We start from the raw sequence: 25,974 nt of genomic DNA on the forward strand, positions 1-25,974 counted from the left end.
GTGTGTATTGTTGTGAATATGACTTTTTAAAAGACTTCTACCAACTTATACCTTCGCCAAAGTAATGTTAATGATCAACAATTGCCGGGAAACAGCTGAAAGGGTGTTAAAAGCAGTGTGTCTGACACTTAAAAGATGCAGAGTGTATTTTCTCAAACTATTAGTACCAAAGTGATATTGATCCAAAGCTATGGGATGCAAACTGCAAATACCTCTTATGTTTTATTGTCACATACAACAAGTTCAAAATCTCTGTACAAATTATGACATGCTCAGTGAATATACCACATAGGCCCTCCTTTAAGCACAGAGGATGATCTTTAACTAACCTTCTACGTTTAACTGGAAAGACGGTGAACAATCTAACTTCTGCAAAGTGCCATCAAGACTGCATACTTGAATGATGAAATTTAGTCTAGAGATACCAGAAGGAACCATGAGATCAGATATATAAAAGGCTTCCACTCGTGCCAGTCCAAGATATTCTAGCCTTTCTTCAAGCAGTGCATTTGAATTTCTGACTATTCCTTGTTTCTCAACATAGATATTGTAGCTAGGGAACCAAGAAGCTGTTCCGTCTTTCAGTTTCCAAATGATCTTAACACTGACGGTCTTCGAAGCCTCGGAACCTGAAGTCCATTTTATGAACTGACCCTCAACTAACCATGATGCATCAGGTGGGAAATCTGAGTTTGTTGCAGAAGTTCTAATATCGATATGCCCCAGCACTGCATTATATATAGATGGACTTTGAGTCACTATTTCATGGTTAACTGAGATATGTTTTGATCTATAACAAATGATATGAATCCCTGTTAATGTGTAGCCCTCCATTGCAAGACGGCTCTCTTGTATCACCCATCCTGGAGTTGCATCTAGTCGTTTCACTTGATGTGGCATAATTACTCTATTAAACTTGCTAGAGAACTGCTTTGTGTTTAGCACGGAATCACCCCGAGAAGCGAGTAGTATTGATGTCTTCTCCAACGCCTGAGAAGAAAACTTGAGAGAAAGGCCTACCATAGAGCTCACATCTGATTTCACCTGCACATATTGTGCTAATCAGCAGCATAAACTGCATAGGGGCTTTGGATGTGTTATATATACTCTTAGTTTGCACGACCTAGAGTATGCAAATCTCCAAATATCTTCCTAGACAATATTAGAAAAGCCACTCAATAGAGAGTTGGAGGAAGCAGAATATTCATAGGAATTAAAATCCCTTCTAATTTATGCTATATAATCATTTTAGCCATTAAATGTTAAAAACACAGATATTACCAAAACAGTTAAACATCTAGTTCTAGGCAACAATAAAGTTAAATTTCATTAAAAAAACAATTTATAAGGCTTACAGAAAAAGTAAAAAGGACCGGCAAGTTCCCAAAAAGCAGTTCTCCTTGAAATATCCTGGTTGTAAAATAAGTATCGCCATCAAGAGATCCTTTTAGCGTGATGTTTCCTCCTCCAATATAAGACGCTTCATTAAAACTACCATTCAGAAGAATATACACAAGTTAACACAGAAGGTTATTATTTTACCACTATGGCTTTATCTATGACGGCAAATAGATCGCACTTGACAAAAAAGTCATGGGGCAAAAAAGTGGATTGCCACTACAATACAATACTCCCTCCGTCCCTTTTTAGTTGTCACATTTGCAAAAAACACACATATTAAGAAAAATTAAATGTTATAAGTAGTTTCCATGTATGCCCTTATTTATTATATTAAATACTAAGTCATAAGTGTATATATTGATGGTAAAGTCAAACACTGGAACTAACAATCAAGGGATAAATATGGAAAAATATGTATAAATATGCATTGGAACAAGAATGAGACAACTATTTAGGGACAAATTTCTTTTAGAAATGTGACAACTAAAAAGGGACGGAGGGAGTATAATGTAAAACTACTACTACAATTGCAGGCATATGAAATATCTGACGTCTCGCATGTTTATCACGTCTTTAAATAGACGACAGTAAAAAAAAAGCATTATTATTTATTAACAACCACTTAGCCTTATTTAGTTCAGGTCAAATTACAGTAAGTGATCCATAGACTGGCAGTAAAGTTATATGAAACATTGCGATGTTGGTTCTACATGTAACATTAGTGATCACTTCCTACCATTTTAATGGCACATTATTTACCAGAGCTAAAGTAATCTGCATAAAATAATCTCATAACTTGTCAAGTTAGTTATCACATTCATTTTAAACAAAGTTTGTCCTGCCTGGTGCAAATAAGATGTTATAAGGTATGCAGGATGATTAACCATTTTCGTTTAAGACGTTACATTATGTTCTAATCAACACCAGATCAGATAAGAACTAGAAAGTGCAGCACATTTTTCAACCATTAACTAAAGTTACTATTTTTTTTTAATTATTATTATGACAAGTTGACAACTGCAGTAACATCCAGTTGAAGATATACCGACACAGATAGGCCCTCGTTCCATCTACTATCACTTCATAATAACCGTAATCATTACTCTAGTTCTACCTTCTTAGAATTTATATTAATGCTTCTATTGTTGGCATTTACTTTTAGCTTTAATCAATTAATCATGTGACTAATAACATATGAAGCACTTCTTGAAAAGTTGCCTAGGAAAGGGGCCCACTATAAAAAGTTACTGGGGCAGGTTGAGTTTTGTCTTTCCAGTGAATTTAATCTAAAGGGTGGATAGAAAAGGGCCACCCTGACCATACCCTTTCCCCAGTACGATATCTACTAGAAAGGCAAACCCAACACCTATGATATTGGGAGGAAGCTCTGCAGCCTCCAGACTCTGGAAGGCCCCTGAAAACATTTACATCAACCACCATTTTAAATTACCTAATTCATGCAATCATTTGAATTCCAGACTTTATATGTAAGTGCTCATACATACCAAAAACTGTAAGGATAGATCATAGATCGATAAAGCTTACTCTATAGAAACTTGAATTGCATTTGGTCTCTGATCTTCAAGACAATCTAGAAGAGGCTGTTAAAACAAGTTAAATATCAGAAGATTGAATGAATAAAGCATCCAACTTTCTGAAACAAGATAGTTAACTAAAGCATGATGCCAAGATTTAACACTGGATATGCAGCATTTAGACATTACTACATAATATTTAGTAAGATAAAATATGATCCAAGTAAGCGCTTCTCAAAAAACCACAAAGTTTTAGGAAGCTTGTAACTTAACATGGTATCACAACTTAGATTAGAGGTCACAAGTTCTAATCCTTCTACCCCCAATATTGTCATATATTTTAATCTGAACACTAAGGTTTATATTGCCCTAACTGATTCACTCTTCAACCCAGATATGAGCTCTCAAGGAGGGATACAAATATTATATATGATCTAATTAGGTCCTCCTAACACCTTAAGATATTAGGAGAGGGTAACTTGATATATTCTTTAAATAATTAAATACTTACAGATCTAATTATTGTAGATACAGTCAGATCCTTTCCCTTTCCCTGTCCATCCTTATTAAAGGACCAACTCTCCTAAAACCTAAAGAATTTGGGAAAAACCCTCCACATAAGTCTTATACCTTTAACACTACCCTCAATTGATAGTCTATACTTGTGAGTCAAAAGTAAATAAATCAATAAAACCCATCTTTTGGGGCAAAAATCAGCCTTAGAGCATCTCCAACGGCGTTGGCTATAATCGTTGGCTAAATTGGACCTGTAAGACATTATGTAAAATTTGCTGAACCTGTAAGACATTTTGCTTCAATGGTATCGGCTATATTGATTGGCTATAATTTAAAAATAGTATGTTATTAATATTTTAGATTGTTAAAATAGAATATATCAGTTCAATATGATAATAAATGATGTGCAATCTTTCCTACAGACCTGTAGAGGTTCGACAAATTTAGCCATCCATGGGAGGTTGGCTAAAATTATAGACAACAGCTGAGTATGGTTGGAGTATGAATTTTTCGAGCTAAATTTTTTATTTTTAGTATGCCAACTCACATTTTAGCTAAGGGCTTTCAATGGTTGGAGATGCTCTTAGCATCTATATCAAATTTTAATAGTTTTGAGAATGTCAAAGGAGGCGTCAGGGTCCAAAGTTGAGATTTTCGGTATACCTAAGCTCTAATACCATATTAAATTAGCAGTTCCCCCAAAACCCCCGATATGTTGGGGAAAACCCCTAAATTAAGCTTATTATAATGAATTCATTTTCAAGATTGTTATAGCTTTAGAAGTAGCCCAATAAATTCTTCCGTTCTATGAAGTTGCATGTTGTTACAAGTATAGGATCAACTAAAGGTTTTGGGAGAACTGCTCGTCTAATATGGTATCATATATTAGTTTGCCGAGAGGTTTCAAATTTGACTGTAAGGAATCCAGTACCTCCAAAATTGTCAAAAGTTAACTAAACAATAAGGCTGCTTCTTTACCCCAAAGATAAGCTCCTAGATGCACTTCCAATCCTAGACATGGGCTTTCCATTTAGTGGCATATTTTAGTTTGTCGACTAACACGTGTGACTTTTACTAATTCATTGTCATCTAGTTACTAACCATGCATCTTTATATCATGGATACATAGGTTACTCAGTCAGTAACGAATTCTATCTTTACTTGTACATAAATGCAATCTGACTAAATATATTTACAAAGTGATAAGAAAACTGATGTTACATCCTAGTGCTGTCGGACTTAGATCAAAACTAAAGATGTTAGATAATTGGTGCCTACAGCATACCTGAAAGCTTTGGCAAGAGATGTTGTTCCAAGGTTTAGTTGATATTTTCCTTCCGTCCATGAAAATGTGGTAACCATGACCCTGAATATGTAAGGGCAGAGAACACTTTTGTGTCAATGGAACATTCTTTGGTCTAGGCCACACATAATAGTTGCAACAGAGTATTCAGAAATTACTAACAAATCAGTACTTAAATTGTCAATATAATTATCATTACAGTATAATGTAGCTGTTATTTAGTAGTTGTATATAGCTGCTATTTACTAGCTGTAAATCAGTGATTTGTGCAGTTGTATTAGGCTTGACTTAGGCTAATAATTGGGGATTCTGTAGGCTGATTTCCAGGCAGATATAGTGAGATCTGCTTGCTGATTTTTAGCGCTAATTAGCTCTGCTGTACCTATAAATACAGGAGCTTGTTTGTATAACAAATCATCGGAGAAATATAAGCTTTTTCTCATATCTTTGTCATGGTATCAGAGCTGGTTATTTGAAAATCTGCTCTTGTACTTCTTGTCCACCTTAATAATCAGTGTTTTTTTTTTAGTCATCTTTCTTGGAATTCATCTCTTGGTTCTTGTTTTTTTTCGAATCATGTCATTGGAGCAATCTAACAACTTTCTTGTTCGTTTTAATGGGAAGAACTACTCTGCTTGGTCTTTCCAATTTGAGATTCTTGTCAAGGGAAAAGAATTATGGGGCTTTGTTGATGGAACGGAATCTGCACCTGACTCCAAAGAAAAGGAGAAACTTGCGAAATGGAAGGTGAAGGATGCTCAGATAATGTCTTGGATTCTCGGGAGCATGGAACCGTCTATGATTCTCAATCTCAGGCCTTACAAGTCTTCTAAAGATATGTGGGGTTACTTGAAGAAAGTTTACAATCAAAGCAACGCCGCCCGACGTTTTCAATTAGAGCTTGAGTTGGGACAACTAAGTCAGGGAAGCATGACAATTCAAGAGTTTTATTCTTCTTTTGAGAATTTGTGGAATGAATACACTGATATTGTGTATGAGAGTGTTTCTGCTGAAGGACTAGTTGCTGTCCAAAGTGTACACGAGACGAGCAAACGTGATCAGTTTTTAATGAAATTGCGGGGAGATTTTGAACCAGTCAGGTCCAACCTCATGAATAGAAATCCAGTTCCTTCAATCGATACTTGCATAGGTGAGCTTTTTCGAGAAGAACAACGGCTCATGACACAAACTTTCATCGATCAGAAATCACAGAATTCTTCTCCAATTCCTGTTGCATATGTTGCCCAAGGAAAGCATAGAGGTGGAAGAGATATGAGTAATATCCAATGCTACAGTTGCAAAGGATTTGGACATGTTGCTACTAATTGCACTAAAAAATTCTGCAATTATTGCAAGAAAGCTGGGCATACTATTAAAGATTGTCCAATCCGGCCTCCGAAGAAATCTGAGACTGCTTACAATGTCTCAGTTGGATCCTCAAATGCTCCGAACTTTGGTCAGTCCTCTGTTACTCCTGAAATGATCCAGCAGATGATAGTTAATGCATTTTCAACTTTAGGAATTTCAGGTAACAAAAATTCTGCCCATAAGCCTTGGTATTTTGATTCCGCTGCTTCAAATCACATGACTAGCACAACAGTACCCCTAAATAATGTTCAAAAGTATAAAGGGGATCTTCATATTCAAACTGCTGATGGTAACTCTTTACCTATTACTGCTGTTGGTGATATTTCAACCTCTCTGAATACAGTTTTTGTGTCCCCAAAGTTGTCTACTAATCTTATATCTGTTGGCCAGTTAGTTGATAACAATTGCACCGTTCAATTTTCAAATTCTGGTTGTTTTGTGCAGGATCAAGTGTCAGGGAAGATGATCGCGAAGGGGCCTAAAGTGGGACGTCTCTTTCCTTTACTCCCATCACCTTCTCTAGTGTCAAATTATGTCTCTTGTAATGCCGTTGATTGTAATAATCAAGTGTGGCATAAGCGGTTAGGACATCCAAATTCTCATGTTCTTAGTATTTTACTTAAATCTGGTTTGCTTGGGAATAAAGTTTCGAATTCTTCAAATACAGACAATATTCATTGTGCATCTTGCAAACTTGGTAAAAGCAAAACACTTCCTTTTCCATCACGTAAATCTCACACCACCAAAGCTTTTGAACTTGTGCATACAGATGTATGGGGTATTTCACCAGTGGTATCTCATCAACATTACAAGTATTTTGTAACTTTTATAGACGATTTCTCTCGTTATACTTGGGTATATTTCCTTCGATATAAAAGCGAGGTCTTTAAAGCATTTCAAACTTTCCATGCTTTAATCGAGACACAATTTTCTGCAAAAATCAGAATTTTGCAATCTGATTCGGGTGGTGAATATACATCAAATGAATTTCAATCTTTCCTTCAAAATCATGGAATCATATCACAACGATCTTGTCCATCAACTCCACAACAAAATGGTGTGGCCGAGAGAAAGAATCGTCATCTTCTTGATGTCGTTCGAACTCTCCTCATCGAGTCTTGTGTTCCATCTCATTTTTGGTGTGAAGCCCTGTCTACTGCTGTTTATTTGATAAACAGATTACCATCTCCCACCTTAAACAATGAATCTCCCTACCTCCGTTTATATGAAGATGCACCAGATTATTCTGATCTTCATATTTTCGGATGTGTTTGTTTTGTTCTTCTTCAGCCACATGAAAGGAACAAACTTACTGCACAATCTGTCAAGTGTGCTTTTTTAGGATACGGTGGTACCCAAAAAGGTTTTCTTTGCTATGATCCTAATACTCGTCGTATTCGTGTGTCTAGAAATGTAATTTTCTTTGAAAATCAGTCATTTTTTTGCACACAAATGACTTCACAACTCCCATCGATAGCTATATTGCCTCATTTTCCCGAGTCATCAGCCCCATCACAAAGATTTAAACCAGGTCATGTTTATCATAGACGCACATCTCCCACTATGGCTCCTGCGACTCTTTCGGACGCACCTGATCCTGTTCTACCGAGTTCCAATGATCCACCTCCTGTTCGGAGAAGCTCTAGAAATTCAAAACCTCCCGACAGGTATGGTTATACAAATCCAGTAGCCATGTCCACTACTTTATCTCCCATCTCTATTCCCACTTGTTATAAACAGGCTATGGAACATGAGTGTTGGCAACAAGCAATGGAAACAGAACTTCAAGCTCTTGCAGAAAATCATACTTGGGACGTTGTTTCCTTGCCTCCAAATGTTAAGCCAATTGGTAGCAAGTGGGTTTATAGTATGAAACTCAAGTCTGATGGCTCATTAGATCGATACAAAGCTCGGCTGGTTGCACTTGGCAATAAACAAGAATATGGTATCAACTATGAAGAGACATTTGCACCAGTTGCTAAAATGACCACTGTAAGAACCATTCTTGCTGTTGCTTCCTCTAAATCTTGGCCTTTACATCAGATGGATGTCAAAAATGCTTTTTTGAATGGGGATCTTAAAGAAGAAATTTACATGAAACTTCCACATGGCATGGCATGGATAGCTCCAAATAAAGTTTGCAGGTTAAGGCGCACTTTGTATGGGTTGAGGCAGTCTCCTAGAGAATGGTTTGATAAGTTTCGCCATACTCTCATCAACTTCTCTTTTACACAAAGCCAATATGATTCATCTCTCTTCTTTCATAAGACACAAGAAGGTATGGTCTTTCTTCTGGTCTATGTCGATGATATAATCATCACAGGCAGTGACACTGTGCTCATATCAAAACTCAAGAATATGTTGCATAGTACATTTCAAATGAAGGATCTTGGGGATCTTAAGTATTTTTTGGGTCTAGAAGTTCATTCTCGAGATCAAGGTATATTCTTAAATCAGCATAAATATGTCAGAGATCTTATTGAGTTGGCTGGTTTAAAGGAGGCTACTGCTGTTGATACACCAATGGAAGTGAATGTTAAATATCGAAAAGATGAAGGGGAGCTTTTGCCTAATCCTTATTTATATAGACAATTGGTTGGTAGCCTCATCTATCTAACAATTACTAGGCCTGATATCTCATATGCTGTCCATATAGTTAGCAGATTTATGCAATCACCTCGGCATCTTCATCTTGTTGCAGTGAAGCGTATTATTCGATATTTAATTGGGTCACCTACGCGTGGTCTATTCTTTCCAAAAAATTCTGATCTTCATTTGACAGCATATAGTGATGCTGATTGGGCTGGATGTCCGGATACTAGAAGATCTACAACTGGATGGTGTACTTTTCTTGGAGATGCATTGATCTCTTGGAAGTGTAAAAAGCAAGATCATGTCTCAAAATCTTCCACGGAGGCTGAATATAGAGCCATGTCTGCAGCTTGTGCTGAAATTGTTTGGTTACGTGGCCTTCTTTCCGAGCTTGGAGCTTCTCAAATTAATCCTACTCCACTCCATGCTGATAACAAAAGTGCCATTCAGATAGCTTCCAATCCAGTATTTCATGAACGAACAAAACACATCGAAGTTGATTGTCATTATATCAGAGATGCATTTACTCGTGGTGTTATTGAACTTCCTCATGTTAGTACTAATCTTCAAACAGCTGATGTGTTTACAAAAGCTTTGACACGTCAACGGCACAAGTTTCTTAATGGCAAATTGATGCTACTAGATTTACCAGCATCAATTTGAGGGGGGGTGTCAATATAATTATCATTACAGTATAATGTAGCTGTTATTTAGTAGTTGTATATAGCTGCTATTTACTAGCTGTAAATCAGTGATTTGTGCAGTTGTATTAGGCTTGACTTAGGCTAATAATTGGGGATTCTGTAGGCTGATTTCCAGGCAGATATAGTGAGATCTGCTTGCTGATTTTTAGCGCTAATTAGCTCTGCTGTACCTATAAATACAGGAGCTTGTTTGTATAACAAATCATCGGAGAAATATAAGCTTTTTCTCATATCTTTGTCATAAATGCCACAGGAAACACCAATGGCCTAAAATCTTAATCATGTACCTCACTGTATGCTACTTAAAATTAATTATTTGGGATATTTTGTTGCCCTTTCAATAACGGTAAGGAAGGTTCTTAAACTCACTATTCTTTTGCTTCATTAAAAATGCCCAAAATCCATGAAATATGGTTATAATTTGGTATATAATTTAGTAACTATCTTATAATTTCACATATGCTTTTTCTTGCAAGTGTTGGGCTCTAATTGAATAAATGATACCTCTTAATCAAACCAACTATACAAACTCCAGTAAATTAATTGCCAAACTGGAGGGGAACGAGCTTTAAAGGTTACTGAAGTAATTAAATAAAAGGAGTCGAGGAAAATAAGGCTTCATAACAATTAGTACCTGATCAAAGTTCGAATAAAATGGAAGTGATTTAGGGTACTTTTGTGATACTCCCCATGAATTCTCAACAAGTCCCCACCATCTGCATATCCAACACATGCCTCACTATCAATTCATAAGGTCAACCAAACATTCTGTAAATCAATATGGAAAATGACGAACATATTCAACTCCTTGTAGTAGCCCCTGTTCAACATATCAAGACTGGACAAAGAAGTAAAAGAGTGGAAGGGCTGGAAAATGATCATTCTTAATGACTGCTACCAACTGGCATTTTATGTATCATATATAGGTGGAGAGAGGTGCCCTGATATCTCAGACACAACTAAGTATACTACTTTAAACACCCAGCACAGTGTTGAACATAAAATTGCTGCTAGTTGAAGTTAGCGAAGGAGATGAGTGATTTACCGGTTTTGAGCCGTCTGAAAATCAGGCGGCTGATTTGTCTCAAGTACCCATCCAGGTGCAAAGATAGCAGCTGACACATTATCTTTCTTTATTACATCAAGTGCAACATTTGTCTGAATATGAAAAAGAATTATCATTCAAACTGGATTTTACTTGTTCTCGAAAAAAAAGATTGGTTAGACTGTCCACAGTAACTTGCCTAAGTTTAGTATGTATTGTGGAATGTGATATTTCGAAACTTGTGTTTTAATTAATCTGAGCTTTCAAATTGTATGTTACTCTTAAATTAAGTACCAGATATTTAGTGACACCAGGTTAGCAATGGAGAAGCTGGTAACTCATTGACCGAGTTACATCAATTTATAAAACTTAGACCTTGCTGAAAATAATTATATTATATGGACTTCACATAATATTACAGAAAACTCTACTTTTCCTGCTGAACATCGTCGGACTAAAACGATGAATGTCATTGTGAAGAAAAGAGTACACATTAAAGTGAATACCACAAGCAAAAGAAGAGTTCCCTACATTATAGACGTACACAAAGTTCTGATGTCAATATACTGCTTGATGAAGCGCCATGTGATTGATGATCCTTGGTGAATGTGACGATAATGATAGATATGGACTCATATACCCTAAAAAGTTCAATAGTTGAATTGGCAATCTCTTTAGCAACTAGACACTGTAAAATACATATCATTGCTACGGAACATGGCTATATAGGTTTATATGGCATCTTTTTTTGTTTTTTTAATGGTTGATGTTCTAAACCCAAACTGTGAATAAGGTATTAGATGAACATATTCCTTTCACTTGCATGTCTACTAAGGTAGTGCTAGTTTTTACAGTAAATGCAACATTTCGAACTTGACGCTGTATAACATATATATCACTGCAAAGGAACATGGCTACATATATTTGTATGTTACTATTAAACATTTGATATTCAAAACGAAATTGTAAATAAGCTACTGTATGAACCTATTCTTTTTACTTGCATGTCTCTTAAAGGAACATGTGTGCTAGGTTTAACAAATATATCTGACGAAGCAAGGCCTCTGTTTAATGTAAGACACAAAACTTAAAACTTTTAACGTACTGTCCACTGTCCACCACCAAAGGTTCCCCTTCCAAATACATCAATACCCATGTACACATCAAATTGTCTGCTACCAGCAACATCAGCTGAGAGCTTAGGATAATTGGCCTGCGTATGATAGACGAAATACTTAACAAGATCTATTGAAAGACAAATTCATGAACACCATATAATTAGCAGCAACAACATACCTTCCATGTATAGTTAACAAAAATGCCATCACATGCATCAAAAAAGGGCTTGTTGCTGTCATTTAGATGATCCTGCCACTCAAGTTTTCCAAAAACAGTAACACTATCATACCTACAGCAAGGACATAAGTCACAGAACTGAACTAGATATGACAAAATCAATATAAGGTTATTAAAAAGGAGACGACAGATTAGAGCTTAATAAATCTTAATTCAGGAAACGTATTGAACCTACCATATGACTAAAGACCCATCCTTCGAAGAGTGCATAGCATAAGTTAAGTGGCTAACAAATTCCTTTAAATTAGGAATTTGTTCAATGTCTACTTCTACTTCCATGTTGATCTGCAAATATATAGAAGATTATGGACAGTTATTGACAGACTTGTAAAAAGTTAAGAGAGGAAATCTTCAAGGGTAGAGTGTAGTCAAGATTACCGAAAGTAAAAAAAGTCTCAAATCAAGAGCTCATATTAATTCGATCTCAATATTTGTCTGCCTATATTTTCGAAACTTCGATAATACATACAACACTATGTGTTTTATGTGAGAAGCTATGCATTAGCTGAAGGGAGTATATGCTTTACACTATGACAACCCAATACAAACATTTGGATTACATATTAGAGTCGATTCAATCCTGATATGGTCTTTAAAGTCCAATACATCTATACTTTATCTTAAACGAGAGTACTTGGCTTCGCAACACGTTGAAGCTCAGTAGATTAAAAAAACAATACAAATATTACATACTGCGGCTAATCTATTAGTTAGCTCAGACAATAAATTGCAAGTGTATAGAATACAAATAGCTATACCATCCGAATAATACTGAAATGTCTATAGAAAGGGGCTGTTAGGGATCATGTCGTAAGTCCGAAACTTAGACGGATGACAGAATTTTCAAATTAATCATGACAAATTGAAAAAGGACAAGTACTTACCAACCATCCATCAAAGCCAAGGGAAACAGCAAGCTCAGTCAAGCGCTCCGCATACATGTGAGCAGACTCCTTTGTCTCAAGCAGTTTACGAGTAATAGCTTTCCCTTCATCCCACTCGGTAATAAAAGTACCCAGTACCTTATTTCACACAACATATAAAATTAAAATCGGAAATATTTACGGGTATACGGGTAATCGTAATACACAAAAAATTAAAACTAGAATATTGATATGAGTTTGATATTAGAAGATGAGTACGAAAAACATGCTAAAGAAAAGAATAGGATCACGTACATTTGTACTCCTCGAAGTTCTATCATGTGTATACAGTATATAAGAACCCTTTTTTTTTTATATCTTATATGCTAGCCTCCATCTATGCAATGCACTTACATTTCATAATATTATTTTAATATTTAAATAATAAAATATTATACGTAAATTAAAATTCTTTTGACGAAAGTAAAAGAATTTCACGTCTAGATCCCCTTCCAGTTCAAATTATACGTCTATTAGTATGTCTTCTGTCTATCTGCTAGCAGGAGTGGTTGATGGGTGTTTATAGTAGATGATCCATAAAGTGGTTTTTCTATATTTTAATAGAGCTAGTTGATAAGTATATATTGAATGAATATGTAAAATGTTTGTAACAGATAGCTTTTTTTACAAATTTTCTAAATAAATAACATGTCAATTTGTTGTAGTTCCAATGGTTCCGAATGTAGTAGAAGATCACAACTAAACATCTTATATCTTATATATTGTACTAGTTGGCAAAATTGAATATTCAGACCTCTGCAGCTCGAGACAACAACAGACCAAAAATCTCTATTTCTCACAAAATGAATTTGACCCTTTAACCTTATCAATTGTACAGCAACACCCAACCCTTAAAGCTGTCAAATGTATATTCCAATAAACGAAAAGCAAAAACCAGCTTAGTCATCACCAAAACAACAAAACCAACATACCTCATTCACAACTATATCAAAACCTAATAGCCACCATTAAAAAAACACACCTTAACACCATGCAAGTGTGCAGCATTAACCCAACAAGGAGGCGGCAAAGTAACCAAACTATGCGAAAAATACACAAACACATCCATCAAATACCAATGCCAAATGGCATAAGCATCCGGGTTATCCCCACCTTGCACCCACTTATCATCACCATACCCACCAGCCATATCATGACAGACCAACAATCTCGGCCTCATCGGCAAACTCTTCTCTGCGGCATTTGATCGAACACCTTGTGTGCAACCCCAAGATTTGTTAAAAGGGTAGTGAAACGAGTCAAAATAAGACCTGGACTCGAGTTCTTCGAGGGTTTTGATTGGATAAGAGATTGGTGAAGAGGGTCGGGAGGGATCAAATGGGGGTGGAGTTGGGGTGGGAGTGCTCATTTTGGTGGGGAAGAAGATAGATGCAATGCTTGTGTGTATTATGGTGTAGATGGTTTTGAGGGTGATGAGGGTTTGGCGGTTTATATAGGCGCGAAATGGGATCTGCATTGAAGTTGAGTTAGTTGACTTCAAAGACTTTAACTAGCTGTGTTTATGAGTGGCAAATTTGAAGAGCAGTAACAGGTTAGTTCAAGACTTTAAGTTGAGTTAGTTAGCTTTTGTGCTTTGTTTCGTTTAATTGGAAAGTGGATTGTTCATTTGTGGAATTCTCGAATTTAGTCGAAGTTTATTCATGTATTGATTGATCGTATAGTGAAATTAAGATGAGTGAAACTCATATTTAAAAAATATATTCAAACGTGTGAAATATAATATTATAGACTGCATGAACTTTTTTTTTGTGGGAATTTGTATACTAAACTTTGTTTTCGTAACAAGTAGGCATACCAAAACACTTCTTCTTTTTGTAATTTTAGTATTTTACCAGTGTTTTTTTACACTTTAATTTTTATCATCTTCTTTTCTACGGTAAGTGCGTAACATGTTAAAATCCTCCGTCTTTTCTCAAATTATTGAACTTTTAGCACACTCTTTTCAATATTTTTAATCATGTGGTATTTGAAAATGCATGCGAAAATCTAAATATATATAATGGATATTTGTAAAAAAAAAGAAGAAATAATTCGGTTTTATCGAAAATTATGAAGCATCTAAAAATACATGCGAAAATTCAATTATCTGTAAAAAAAATATTTGTTAAAAATGGGGAGATCTATTTTATCGGTTCCATACTGTCTCAATACACGTGTCTCACGCACTCCATTATTAACTCACGCAATTCAAGAAACGTAGCATGTATTCAACACTTTTTAATACTACCCGGATATGCCTCTCAGCTGCCCCGGATTTCAGTGTCCCTCACATTGAAATGATGTGTTAATTTGATGGCTCTGCATTTTAATACTCCCTCCATCCCAAATTAAATGAGCTAGTTGACTTTAGGCATGTAACTTAAGGTGCATTGACCGACTAGTTCTGATATTTATTTTTTTAAATTTTCTTTTGTAAATGAAAATTTGATATTTAAATTTTTATTTGCAAAAATAAAATTTTAAAATTATGTAATGTGGCTATGCGGTCAATGGATTTTAAAGTGCGTGTCCGAAGTCAACAAGTTCATCTAATTTGGGATGGAGGTAGTATTACAAACGGTTTTTATATGGTGTGCCGATATGCACACCATAAGTACTAAATTTTATGAGTTTAGTGTATTTTTATTGGTCATCCAATTATAAACATGGATGGTTCCCTGCATTCACATCAATTCAACCAATCAAAATCCACCAAACTCATCAAATTTTGTGTATATTGTGTACGTTAGGCACATTAGAAAGATCCTATTACAAAATCTGTAAAATGACAAAATTAAGTAATGTGCGAATCTTGTAAAAGCTCTTGCAACAAAAAACAAACTTCAACTATCAACTTCGTGTAAAATTGTCGAATGCTAACAATCTTTCAAGACTAAGCAAAAATTGAATACTTCAATTCCCCATCTTCGACAAACCTTGTGTTAAGTCATTGTTCATAAGATCTGAGATTTTATTTTTTTTCCCTCTAGCTATTAATTTGTTCTATTCCAATACCAAATGTATGTTCCAGAAGTTTTTAAAATTTTGTCAAGACAAAATGACACTGTACATCCTCTCCTTTGAATTAGAGTTCAATCAGAGGAACTTCAGTGGCAAGGAATATGAAGTCGTCAGCTACCTTTATCCTATATTCCATACAATACGGATAACATGGAATACGATTCGCCTTCATGCATTTTAGAATATATGCATGCGAAACATTTTATAAAGTGAAGGAGAAAAGGGAATAAAGTGAAGGAAAAAAAGAATGCTCATTTTGCTCGAGTGATTAAACCAATAGAGGCTATTTTTAACTTCATCGCAGAGAAATTCCGAGCAGAGAAATTCCGAGTACGGTGATGAGACTGAGCTGAATGGTTAACGGCTATCTATAAAAGTGTACAGGAAAAGATGGCAAAGACACCTTAGCACGAAATGGAAATTCCAGTTGTTGCAACTACAATAAAGAACATGAAACAGCACATGAATTCAATCATAATGTACTAAACGTGTCGAAACAAATAAACAAAACTTGCAGCAAACTGGAATTGATATAACTGTCTTTAATGTCTGAAATTAATACATTGATATATGGATACACTTAGAAACTACTATATGATAAGCAAAGCAAAGTTATCAGTCAACCAAAAGTAGCCCTTACCTAGAACTGACAACACATTTGCCGGTATGTGAAGGACAGCAGAAACTCTCTACAGCATGACTTGTCTGCAGTTGAGCCGGCCTATAATACACATCTTTAACTGGATAGTACAGCACCTATATGTTTCAAAGATCTTCAGTTCCTGTCAACATCGCAAACTCGTTTTCATCTATTGCTCCTTTTTTCAGCTTCTTCAACAGGCGATAATCCCTTGTCAGTTCATCATCATCTTCAGCAGTCTGAACAGCTCTTCTCTGCTGGGCTGTTTTCTTCCTATTCACTGTAGTTGCATTTTTTAATGACAATTTGGGCTTCTGCCGTTTTGGTTCTAGTTCTTGTTTTGCTTTTTTCTCCTGCAGGTTCTTGTTTCTTTGTTTCTGACGAGATTTGTCCCTGCAAGATCAAGTTCCCAACAGGGTTAGATGTTATACGGTGTTCAAACTTCAAACTGGGATACACTAAGAGGTAGTATGTACAAGCATGACATAGGCACGATCGCTATACGGACAAGGTAACAGACGAAATATATTCTCTCATATATTCTCTCGTACAACTTTGAACTTTACTTTCTTCTTGAAAAACAGCAACAAGCTTCAATAACTCTATAATTGAGTGAACAGAAATTAAAGGGAACATATAGAAGACTCTTAGCACAGGAGCACAATGCAGTGAATTTATTTAGAAAAACTCACTTGAACTTGATGTCTTCAAGATTGACGTTTTGCTCTGGTATAAAACCCTCGGTTGAAATTGAGTGATGCTTCACATCGGGAATTGAGGGAAGCTTCAACAAGCCAAATCCCATACCAAGTCTCCCAATTTCAAGTTCTTTAAACCTATAGACAGTAAATTGGTCAAACAGATGTAATACAAAAAATAAACAAAGGAAAGAAACTCAAATGAGGACCGACCAAGACCTGCATATTACCTAAATATGTAGGAGCAATGGTGCTCTTTGTATGCGCGTACATAAGACACGAATGCCCTAAGTCCTTTTTCCATAACATCACGGTCTTTTTTGGCAGCAGTACGAATCTGAAAGAGATTTTAGCTTATTTTAAAGGGAAGTCATTCACCAATAATCAGAACTCACTGGACCAAGTCCTAAAACAAAAATATAGAGATAAAGGAATAAACAAACCACCAATTCAACACAGACGTGAAAGTTGGGTTATAATTTTCGAGATAAGATGCATCTGACCTATGAGCTAAGATGATATCAAAATCCCACCATATCTTCCAAGTCAGATCTGTTGTGACTTCACTAAAAGCTTCTAATTTAACCTTCTATTCTCTTTTTTAAGCTCCCTATTTAAGAAAAGAGCATATCAAATTTTTCAATGGTGGATTATATGGCACTAGAAGTCACTTGCAGAACATCTCTGTATTAGGTCCACAAGTACAACTAGCAACATACATGATTACACGTCACTATCAGGTTGGGCCTTAAAGCCAAAAAATTTACTATTAATGCCTAAATTGATGCATCAAAATTATTCAATATATATCCAAACTATGCGCATGGCATGATTAAAGAAGTAATCAACCCACTTGATAAAAATACTTCCTCATGTGTTCTTATACAAAGAACAGTCTTCTACAAAGGGATACTTTTAGGGTCAGCCTCGCTATAATAATTATTACTAAAACCATCACTATGATTTTAGTAATTTTATATGCACGATTTCCTAATTGCTTTTGTCTCATATGTTAGTTAAATTAAAATTGTTTGCATTTTGACAAACAGCTATTGCTAGTTACAGAGATCTATGAACATGTAGATTGCTATTTCACTATGAAAAGTGCTCCTTTCACAAACATGACAGGTTTGCCAAGGGACAGAAAATGCATAATCATGCAGTTCTGCCACACACACGCACAAAAAAAAGAGTAACTTGAGTGGGGCTAATATCCTATTCAGAATCAGAACTTGAGTTTCGTGTCTAACCAATATTTATCCAAAAGCACATCACTTATGAATGGCAAAAAAAAATAAAATGTAGCCACGTTCTGAAAATAGTGATAAGATTGAAGAAGAAATACAAAAAATATATGAGTCAAATCCCAGGTGTGTAAATCGGTTTTGCAGAAACCCTCAGTGCGATATACAATCAGATAAGTTGTCAGTATTATATTGGCTTCTATAATCCTAATTTTCTATTCTAAGTTGTCAGTGTATAAACGAGCTAAATAGTGTAAATGTAAAGGTTATTACTAAAATTTGATCTATAGGATTAGTTTATTTAACTTAGATCAAGTTTCAGCTGCAACTTATTTGATCTCGAATATATTTGTGGTAAATTGTCTGTTTCATCACTCTCCATATTATTTTGGTTTTCACCTTCAATAATTTTTCAACGTAATTTTACAAATTTGCTGGGAACATGATTGGAAGTAGACCCCAATTCAGAATTATTTTATTTTTTAGTTTGATTGCTTCTAGTATGTTGTAGACCCCAATCCAGAGTTATTTTTATGTCATATTGCTTCTAGTATCTTAAAATTAATAAAATGTTCAAGTCAAATAATACTCATTGACTTGGACAAGAGTTTCCAGGTGTTGTCCAATATAATATACCTGCAAGCTATTTTTTACCCTTTTTTCAGTATATATATACTACTGCATTTTAAAGTTTGGGAATTCTTGTCAGGTGAGTAAATTCGTTAATTTTATGTTTTGGCTATTTTTCAGACAGAATCTTGGCTCACCACAAACTAAAACAATGCAATATTGGTCATATAATTATTACTATCAAGAGAGCTAGCAATATATATGTTGATAGTTCCGGTCAGCATTGTTCTTCTCATAACTTTGATGACTTGTTTGTTACTATGTATAGTTGTTACTGTGTATAGTCGATGGATATCTTTCTAACAGAAAGGATCAGAGGTAGAGAGTTTCTACTTGATAGAAGTTTAAAAACTGTTAGCTAGTGGCAACATGCCTGTTTAAGTTGTAGTGAACCTCCTTTGGAAAGATACTGTTTAAGTTTTAAGTCAAATGGTGAAATAACTAGGTTATCATTACCATCATCAAAACATGCACTATCTTTCAATATTTTGACAGCCACTGATTTTAATTGACAAAGTAACATCAATATTGGTGAAAACTAAAAAATATACATTTATGCAAGTAGAAGTTTATGTTGGCTTGGAAGCTCAATCTTATATCAGATATAGTTGTTTGCACTCAAATTTACTTGTCTTGCACACAAAAAAATAATGGTACAAAGCTAGTGTATTGTATCTTTACTTGTTTAATTAGGCTCGCTTTGTTAGGACTCATTTAAATTCTTTAAGAAACAAATCAAGATCAAGGGTCGCCTATGAATGAGCTTAAACAAGTTGTAACTGATTAGGATTTATATGGATAAACTCACCTCAGGGACAACATCAAAAGCCTCATCACAACATTTTCGTTCTTCTAGAGGAACCCTTCTTATACGCTGGAACTCGATATATGCTTCCTCCTAAATACATGCATTCAACAGATCATTAGTTGCTCTATAAAGACCCTTCCTATTACTTCTATTTATTCTTTTATTCCCAATGAACAGAATTTTTCAAGACTGACCTTCGGTGATAAGAAAACGATAGAACTCCCTTGTCGACCCAACCTAGCAGTCCGGCCCACTCTGTGTATGAACACATCTGGATCCTGAGGAGGGTCATACTGCAGATACACACAGAAAAAAGCAGATACTGAAATAAAGAAGCACAGTTCATACACAATTAACACCTATGATGGTGAAGTAATTACCTGTATAACACAATCAACACCTGGAATGTCAAGACCTCGAGCTGCAACATCAGTACATAGAAGAATGCCACTTGAAAGAGATGTAAACGAAGCTAATGCTTTCTCCCTCGCAGCCTAGAGAATACAAAATTAAGCAGCAACAAAGGACCTTGTTCAATCTTTAGATGAATACTTTATACTTACAGGAAAGCAAATGATACTAATGTTCAGTACTGATATTGATCTGACAACATGATTTGCAAAAAGAAAAGAAAAAACGAACCTGTTTCATCTGTCCATGCAAAGGAATTAATGAACGACCCTTTAAAGCAGAAAGACGAGGAAGGACAACCCCCCAATAATCAACACAAGCACAGGTCATGAAATAACTGAAATTGAGAAGGATCATATGTGAGACAAGAGTCAATAATGTGTACCAGCATTTTCAATACTTATCATATCTGTAGAATAAATATCCATGCTTAATGTACATTATGATCTTTTTGGACTTGTTCTTAACAAGTAGATCCACAAGCTGTGATGATTTTTTATCTGCTTCACATTCAAGATACTGCAAAAGTAAAAGACAGTATAAAAAAGATATCTTTATTGCCTATAATCACAATATTGTAACAACATTACAATTTAATATATAGATAAGCTGCAGGGTAATAATTCTTGATAGAAATGTACATGCCTCAAGAAGAAGACCTGATGGAGTTTTAGAGGAAACTGATTGAAGTGATGATTGTGCAGAGTTGATAGATTTTGTTTCAGCTCGAACTTCAACTCTTACAGAATTCCTCAATCCTGCTTTGGATAGCTCTTCGACAGCCTCTGTTTGAGTAGCTGAAAAGAGACCAGTTCTACGAAGCTTCGGTAGCCGAGATATAACAGAAGTTATCTGCTTTTGAAATCCCATATCCAATAGCCTATCAGCTTCATCTAATATCAAAATCTGTACAAACAGCAATCTGGTATTAAAAATGTTTTCACAGAACTAAAATCTGCCACTAGCACGTTTACCTAGTTGGTGGGCTCTTGGCAACCAATCACTAACAAAACATCAATGACACACACTGTTTCTAAGAATAAACAACACACACAAAAAAAGAGGGGGGGGGGGGGGGGGGGGTATGTCCTTTGCGAGATGAAAGGTCATTTGGCGTTTTCAAGACAAGAATAATTGCTGAACTAACATAACAAATCTCGTTTACCAGTTTCTATTTCCTCATAGTAGTGAAAAATATGATTATTCCGTCAATACTGTATGAATTTTGTTTTTCTTTTTATGCAAAAGCAGTGTGTTCAAGTATAATAACACTGGTGAAAGTCTTACTTCTACAATTAATGCAAAAAACGTCTTTACTTTTACATAAATATGTGATGTCATTCAATTATATAACTATGCAGTTAATAAACAAGTAAATCCAAAGTTAACTATTCTTCTTAGTTTTTCCCTCGTACTGAGTTTCAAGTAAAAATAATTGCACCTGAACGCTACATAAATCAACATACTACCTCAAGGCTCCGAAAATCAAGAATATCCATGCGGTCCATGATGTCATACAACCTTCCAGGGGTCCCAATAAGTAGATTAGCACCCTCATCCTCGATTTTCTTCATGTCTGATTTTACTTCAGCTCCACCAACAAGAAGAATAGGTTTGACATTGGAAAGCGTGGAGATGAATGGTTGGGCAACATGAAATATTTGTGATGACAACTCCCTCGTAGGTGATATAATTATTCCCAACACCTGGAGCATTACTCAAGTTAAATATAGGTTTGACATTGGAAAGCATAGAGATGAATGGTTGGGCAACATGAAATATTTGTGATGACAACTCCCTTGTAGGTGATATAATTATTCCCAACACCTGGAGCATTACTCAAGTTAAATTGCATATTGCTAAAAACTAGGTAACCACACAAGTATCATTAACGGCTCATTTAACATCATAACAGGCAAACAAAAAAATACATATGCCGTCCCATCTAATGCATTCATCTACGTAACTAACTAGTAGAGACTTAATCTTAGCTAATAGAGTAAGTAATACTTCCTCTTTCCCTCTCATTTCTTTACACTTTTTGTGCATTACTCAATACGCATTTTAAGGCGCATATACAACATAGTTTCGTAACTTTTTTTGAAAATTTTCTTTTTTGTATAAAAATTTAGATAGTAAATATTTATTCACAAGAAAAAAAATTCAAAAATAATTTATCAAACTATATTTTATGAGAGCATTAGAATGCATGCCGAGCCCCCGTCCTCCAAGGTAAACAATTGAGGGGGACGGGGGGAGTAGCTAAGAGGAGGTAATCAGTAGGAAACTACAGGACCTTCTAGCTACTCTGCTTAAGCTGAGATATCAACCCACCATACATGCTAGAATCGAGATATGAAGTAAAATGAGCTATTAGAAACTCGAGAAAATGTTCCGCCTTCAAATTGCAAATAAGTTACCAATTACATATACACACAGAGCTCAGCTGCAATAAAACAACAACATTATATTAACCGCAACATTATACTAACCACCTAAAGACACAATATTTAATTTCCTTCTAATGACATTGACTATATGATAACAACAATGCAATTTAAAGTTCTCCACTACAAATTACTTCATCGAAAGAATATCATTGGGCATGAGAAAAAAAATAAAATTTATCGAGAATCTACGGACCTGGTGAGGCTTAGGAGGAGTGGAAGCGCGACGGAGAATCTCAACGAGAGGAACGACAAAAGCTAGGGTTTTCCCAGAGCCCGTGGCGGCGTCAACAGCGACATCTTTATAGCTACATAGCAGAGGTATAGTAGCGGCCTGAACCGGCGTGCAAAAGTCGAAGCCGCTTTGAGAGAGAGCTTGGAGAACCGGCTCGGAGAGGCGTGGTTGGAGGTCGGAGAATCGGGTTTTGGTTAGTGCTCCGGTCGGGTTGTAACTCTCTGTCGCCATTAGGGTTGTGTCCGGCTGCAGGGGGATGCTGGTGCTTTTAAAATGGGCTTTTATTGTTTGTGGTCGGGTCTGGATTGGAGACCGTCGGTTTTTACTTGTTATTTACGTTTAACTAGTCTTTTTGGCCTCTTTGATTTTTTTATCAATTTAACCTATATTTTCTGTCGTGAATAACCCTAAATCTGACGGGTAATAGGCGCAGTCAAACTACTTATTTATGAGTTTTAAGTTATAAAATTTAACGTGTTTATTAGCATTTTGGCCCGTGCTACGCACACGGGTATGATTTTTTGTTTTTTTATCTAATTAACCTATACATTTTTTATTAACAAACAGTATGATATGAGATATAAGTTATGAAAGGCACGTATGTAAGAGTTAAAATACTTGAGTTATGTTATTGGCGATCAGTACGTTGTAGATGTTAAAGATAATATATATATGAATGTCGATTGAAAAAAAAAAATCACGAAAAAATGTTTATAACGACATGGACTATATAAATTTTTGTATTTGGAAACATGACTTAACCTGATTATCCAGATTATAAATCTTCCATCCATTCCTTATTTATTAAATTAAGGTGAATATATATGTTGATGATAGAGTTTCCACCCGTCCTTAATAGAAATTGATAAATAGGTTAAGAAATAATTAACCTTAAACATCAATAAAGTAATACATATGTACGTAGTCATAATTCAGTTACATTACTATAATTATATGCTACAATTATTGTCTATACCGAAAATTGATAGTAAGAAGATATGCGTGATAAATATCTATATAATAGATACTGTATTGATTTTATAACAGAATAGATTTTTCATTAGTATCATTGATATAACCAAATATTTAATATAATAATAATATTTCAAGTTCAGAATAAAAAATTTATAAGTTTATGTATCAATAATCAAATCATTGTTTGTATAGTTAATATAATAAAAAAATAGGTAATTGTGTCTAAAATATTTAAAAAATTCATGAAAATAGTAATGACTATATAATTAAGATTAGGCGACCCCTCGTATCTTAAATAAAATTACGAAAATTTATAATAAACTATATGCAACAAATTTTATTGTTAAGTTATTAAAATGAAAATATGCTCATTTATCAAATTTTTATTTATAGAAAAATATGCTCATAGCATTTCGGCCCGTGCTACGCACACGGGTATGATTTGCTTTTATCTAGTTAACCTATAAATTTTTTATTAACAAACAATATGATATGAGATATAAGTTATGAAAGGCAACGTATGTAATAATCAAAATTCTCGAGTTATGTTATTGACGATCAGTACGTTGTAGATGTTAAAGACAAAATATATACGAATTTCGATTGAAAAAATAAATTCACGTAACAGAAATTATGACGACGCGGACTATATAAATCTTTGTATTTAGAAACATAAATAATTCTTAATTTAACCTGATTATACATATTATAAAGCTTCCATTCATTCCTTAATTATAAAATTAACGTGAATATGCTGACGCTAGAGTCTCGTCCTTCCTTAATTAATATTAAAAAATTGATTAAGAAATAATTAACCTTAAACGAATACATCAATAAAGAAATACATAGTAGTCATAATTCAGTTACATTACTAAAATTATATGCTACAATTATTGACTATATTTAAAATTGATAATAAGCAGATATACGTGATAAATATTTTTAATAAAACAGTTTCCGTATTGTTTTTATAACGGAATAGATTTTCATTAGTATCATTAATATAACCAAATATTTAATATAATGATAATTTATAATGTTTTGAATAAAAGTTTATAAGTTTATAGATCTATTATTAAATCATTATTTGTATAGATAAAATAATAAAAAAAAAATTAAGTAATTTTTTCTAAAATATTTATAAAAGACATGAAAATAGTAATGAGTATATAATTAAAATTTCTCGGGGTTCGCCTAACGGCGACCCCTCGTATCTTAAATAAAATAACAAATAATTATAATTAATTGTATGTAAAAAAAATTATTATTAAGTTATTTAAATGAAAATTTGCTCATAGCATTTTGGCCAGTGCTAAGCACATGGTTATGATTTTTTGTTTTTTTTATCTAGGTAAGCTATACTGTTAGGTCCAAAGTATCGTAGAAGGGGGGGTTGAATACGATACTCACTACAATTTAAAATTCTTTCGAATCTTGCGGATAAACAAATTGCAGTTCTGTAATGGGTTTCGTGTTCCGGATATTTATTGGGTCGGTTTCTGAGGATATGAAAATATTAAACCAACACACAATATTTTCCAAGGTATATCTGTATATTGATAAATACCTCGAAGGTGCTACAAATCCAAACCCGAAGGTTGGCTACAATGACCACTCCTCTAAATATTACAAGCCCTATCCACTACAAATATTTATGGTACAAAACTAGGCTAGGGTGTGTGTATATTTGAGAGAGTTTGTGCAAAGCACTTGGTCATCCATCCCGAAGGATGATGTAAATTGTGAGAACCACAATCACATATTTATAGGCTTTCATAAACTAACCATGGTTAATGAGTTCGTCCTGGACGACTTGAGTTCGTCCTGGACGGATTCGATTTATAAAAATAAATCTAACTCAGAAAATACCAAGGGGTGGCGCAACTTACATATACATATATATGAGTATATATATATATATAAATCAAAGTTGCGCCTCAAATACATTCCACCTTTACAGAAGTCAAACTTTGCGCCACTTCAGTCAACAGTTGCGCTTATACAGTGCTCCACAGTGTTGATCAACTTAGAATTTTCCACAGCTCTTCAAAGTTGCGCCTAGAGATAATGGTTGGAGGCGCAAACTTTGACTTAGTCAAAGTTTGCGCTCCAGGAGACTCTC

General features: G+C 34.8%; 2 protein-coding genes across 3 annotated transcripts; both read right to left on the reverse strand.

The window, feature by feature from the left end:
• Positions 1-193: 193 nt before the first annotated feature.
• LOC108214132 (cytosolic endo-beta-N-acetylglucosaminidase 1) lies at positions 194-14,393 on the reverse strand. Its single transcript, XM_017385936.2, has 11 exons — positions 13,726-14,393; positions 12,705-12,842; positions 11,996-12,105; positions 11,761-11,872; positions 11,570-11,677; positions 10,465-10,577; positions 10,054-10,135; positions 4,738-4,818; positions 2,947-3,002; positions 1,356-1,491; positions 194-1,044 (listed from the first exon to the last, which is right to left on the reverse strand). Exons 1-11 carry the CDS (start codon positions 14,218-14,220, stop codon positions 325-327), a joined length of 2,151 nt encoding a protein of 716 aa, XP_017241425.2. The 5' UTR covers positions 14,221-14,393; the 3' UTR covers positions 194-324.
• Positions 14,394-16,265: 1,872 nt separating this feature from the next.
• LOC108215149 (DEAD-box ATP-dependent RNA helicase 18) lies at positions 16,266-23,189 on the reverse strand. 2 transcript variants are annotated; one of them, XM_017387514.2, is made up of 11 exons: positions 22,839-23,189; positions 21,665-21,901; positions 20,841-21,101; positions 20,635-20,714; positions 20,427-20,532; positions 20,165-20,278; positions 19,979-20,077; positions 19,785-19,874; positions 17,333-17,439; positions 17,097-17,240; positions 16,266-16,797 (listed from the first exon to the last, which is right to left on the reverse strand). In XM_017387514.2, the coding sequence occupies exons 1-11, from the start codon at positions 23,106-23,108 to the stop codon at positions 16,530-16,532; spliced, it is 1,776 nt and encodes a 591-aa protein (XP_017243003.1). In that variant the 5' UTR covers positions 23,109-23,189; the 3' UTR covers positions 16,266-16,529. The 2 variants fall into 2 exon arrangements, with proteins under 2 accessions (XP_017243003.1, XP_063945556.1); XM_064089486.1 differs by having other exon boundaries at positions 21,665-22,022; positions 22,839-22,978.
• Positions 23,190-25,974: the final 2,785 nt, after the last annotated feature.

This window comes from Daucus carota, chromosome 3, assembly GCF_001625215.2.
Source record: "Daucus carota subsp. sativus chromosome 3, DH1 v3.0, whole genome shotgun sequence".
Lineage (NCBI taxonomy): Eukaryota > Viridiplantae > Streptophyta > Magnoliopsida > Apiales > Apiaceae > Daucus > Daucus carota.

What these genes read in the sequence shown, in the direction of transcription:
- LOC108214132 (XM_017385936.2), bottom strand. Translation starts at nt 14,220, where the DNA reads ATGCAGATCCCATTTCGCGCCTATATAAACCGCCAAACCCTCATCACC. An exon ending in TTGTTAACTATACATGGAAG is followed by an intron (nt 11,678 to 11,760) that starts GTATGTTGTTGC and finishes TATCATACGCAG; the next exon opens with GCCAATTATCCTAAGCTCTC. An exon ending in TTTATTCGAACTTTGATCAG is followed by an intron (nt 4,819 to 10,053) that starts GTACTAATTGTT and finishes TTACATATTCAG; the next exon opens with GGTCATGGTTACCACATTTT.
- LOC108215149 (XM_017387514.2), bottom strand. Translation starts at nt 23,108, where the DNA reads ATGGCGACAGAGAGTTACAACCCGACCGGAGCACTAACCAAAACCCGA. An exon ending in AAGTCCAAAAAGATCATAAT is followed by an intron (nt 20,533 to 20,634) that starts GTACATTAAGCA and finishes TCTCAATTTCAG; the next exon opens with TTATTTCATGACCTGTGCTT. An exon ending in CTTTTGATGTTGTCCCTGAG is followed by an intron (nt 17,440 to 19,784) that starts GTGAGTTTATCC and finishes AATCTCTTTCAG; the next exon opens with ATTCGTACTGCTGCCAAAAA.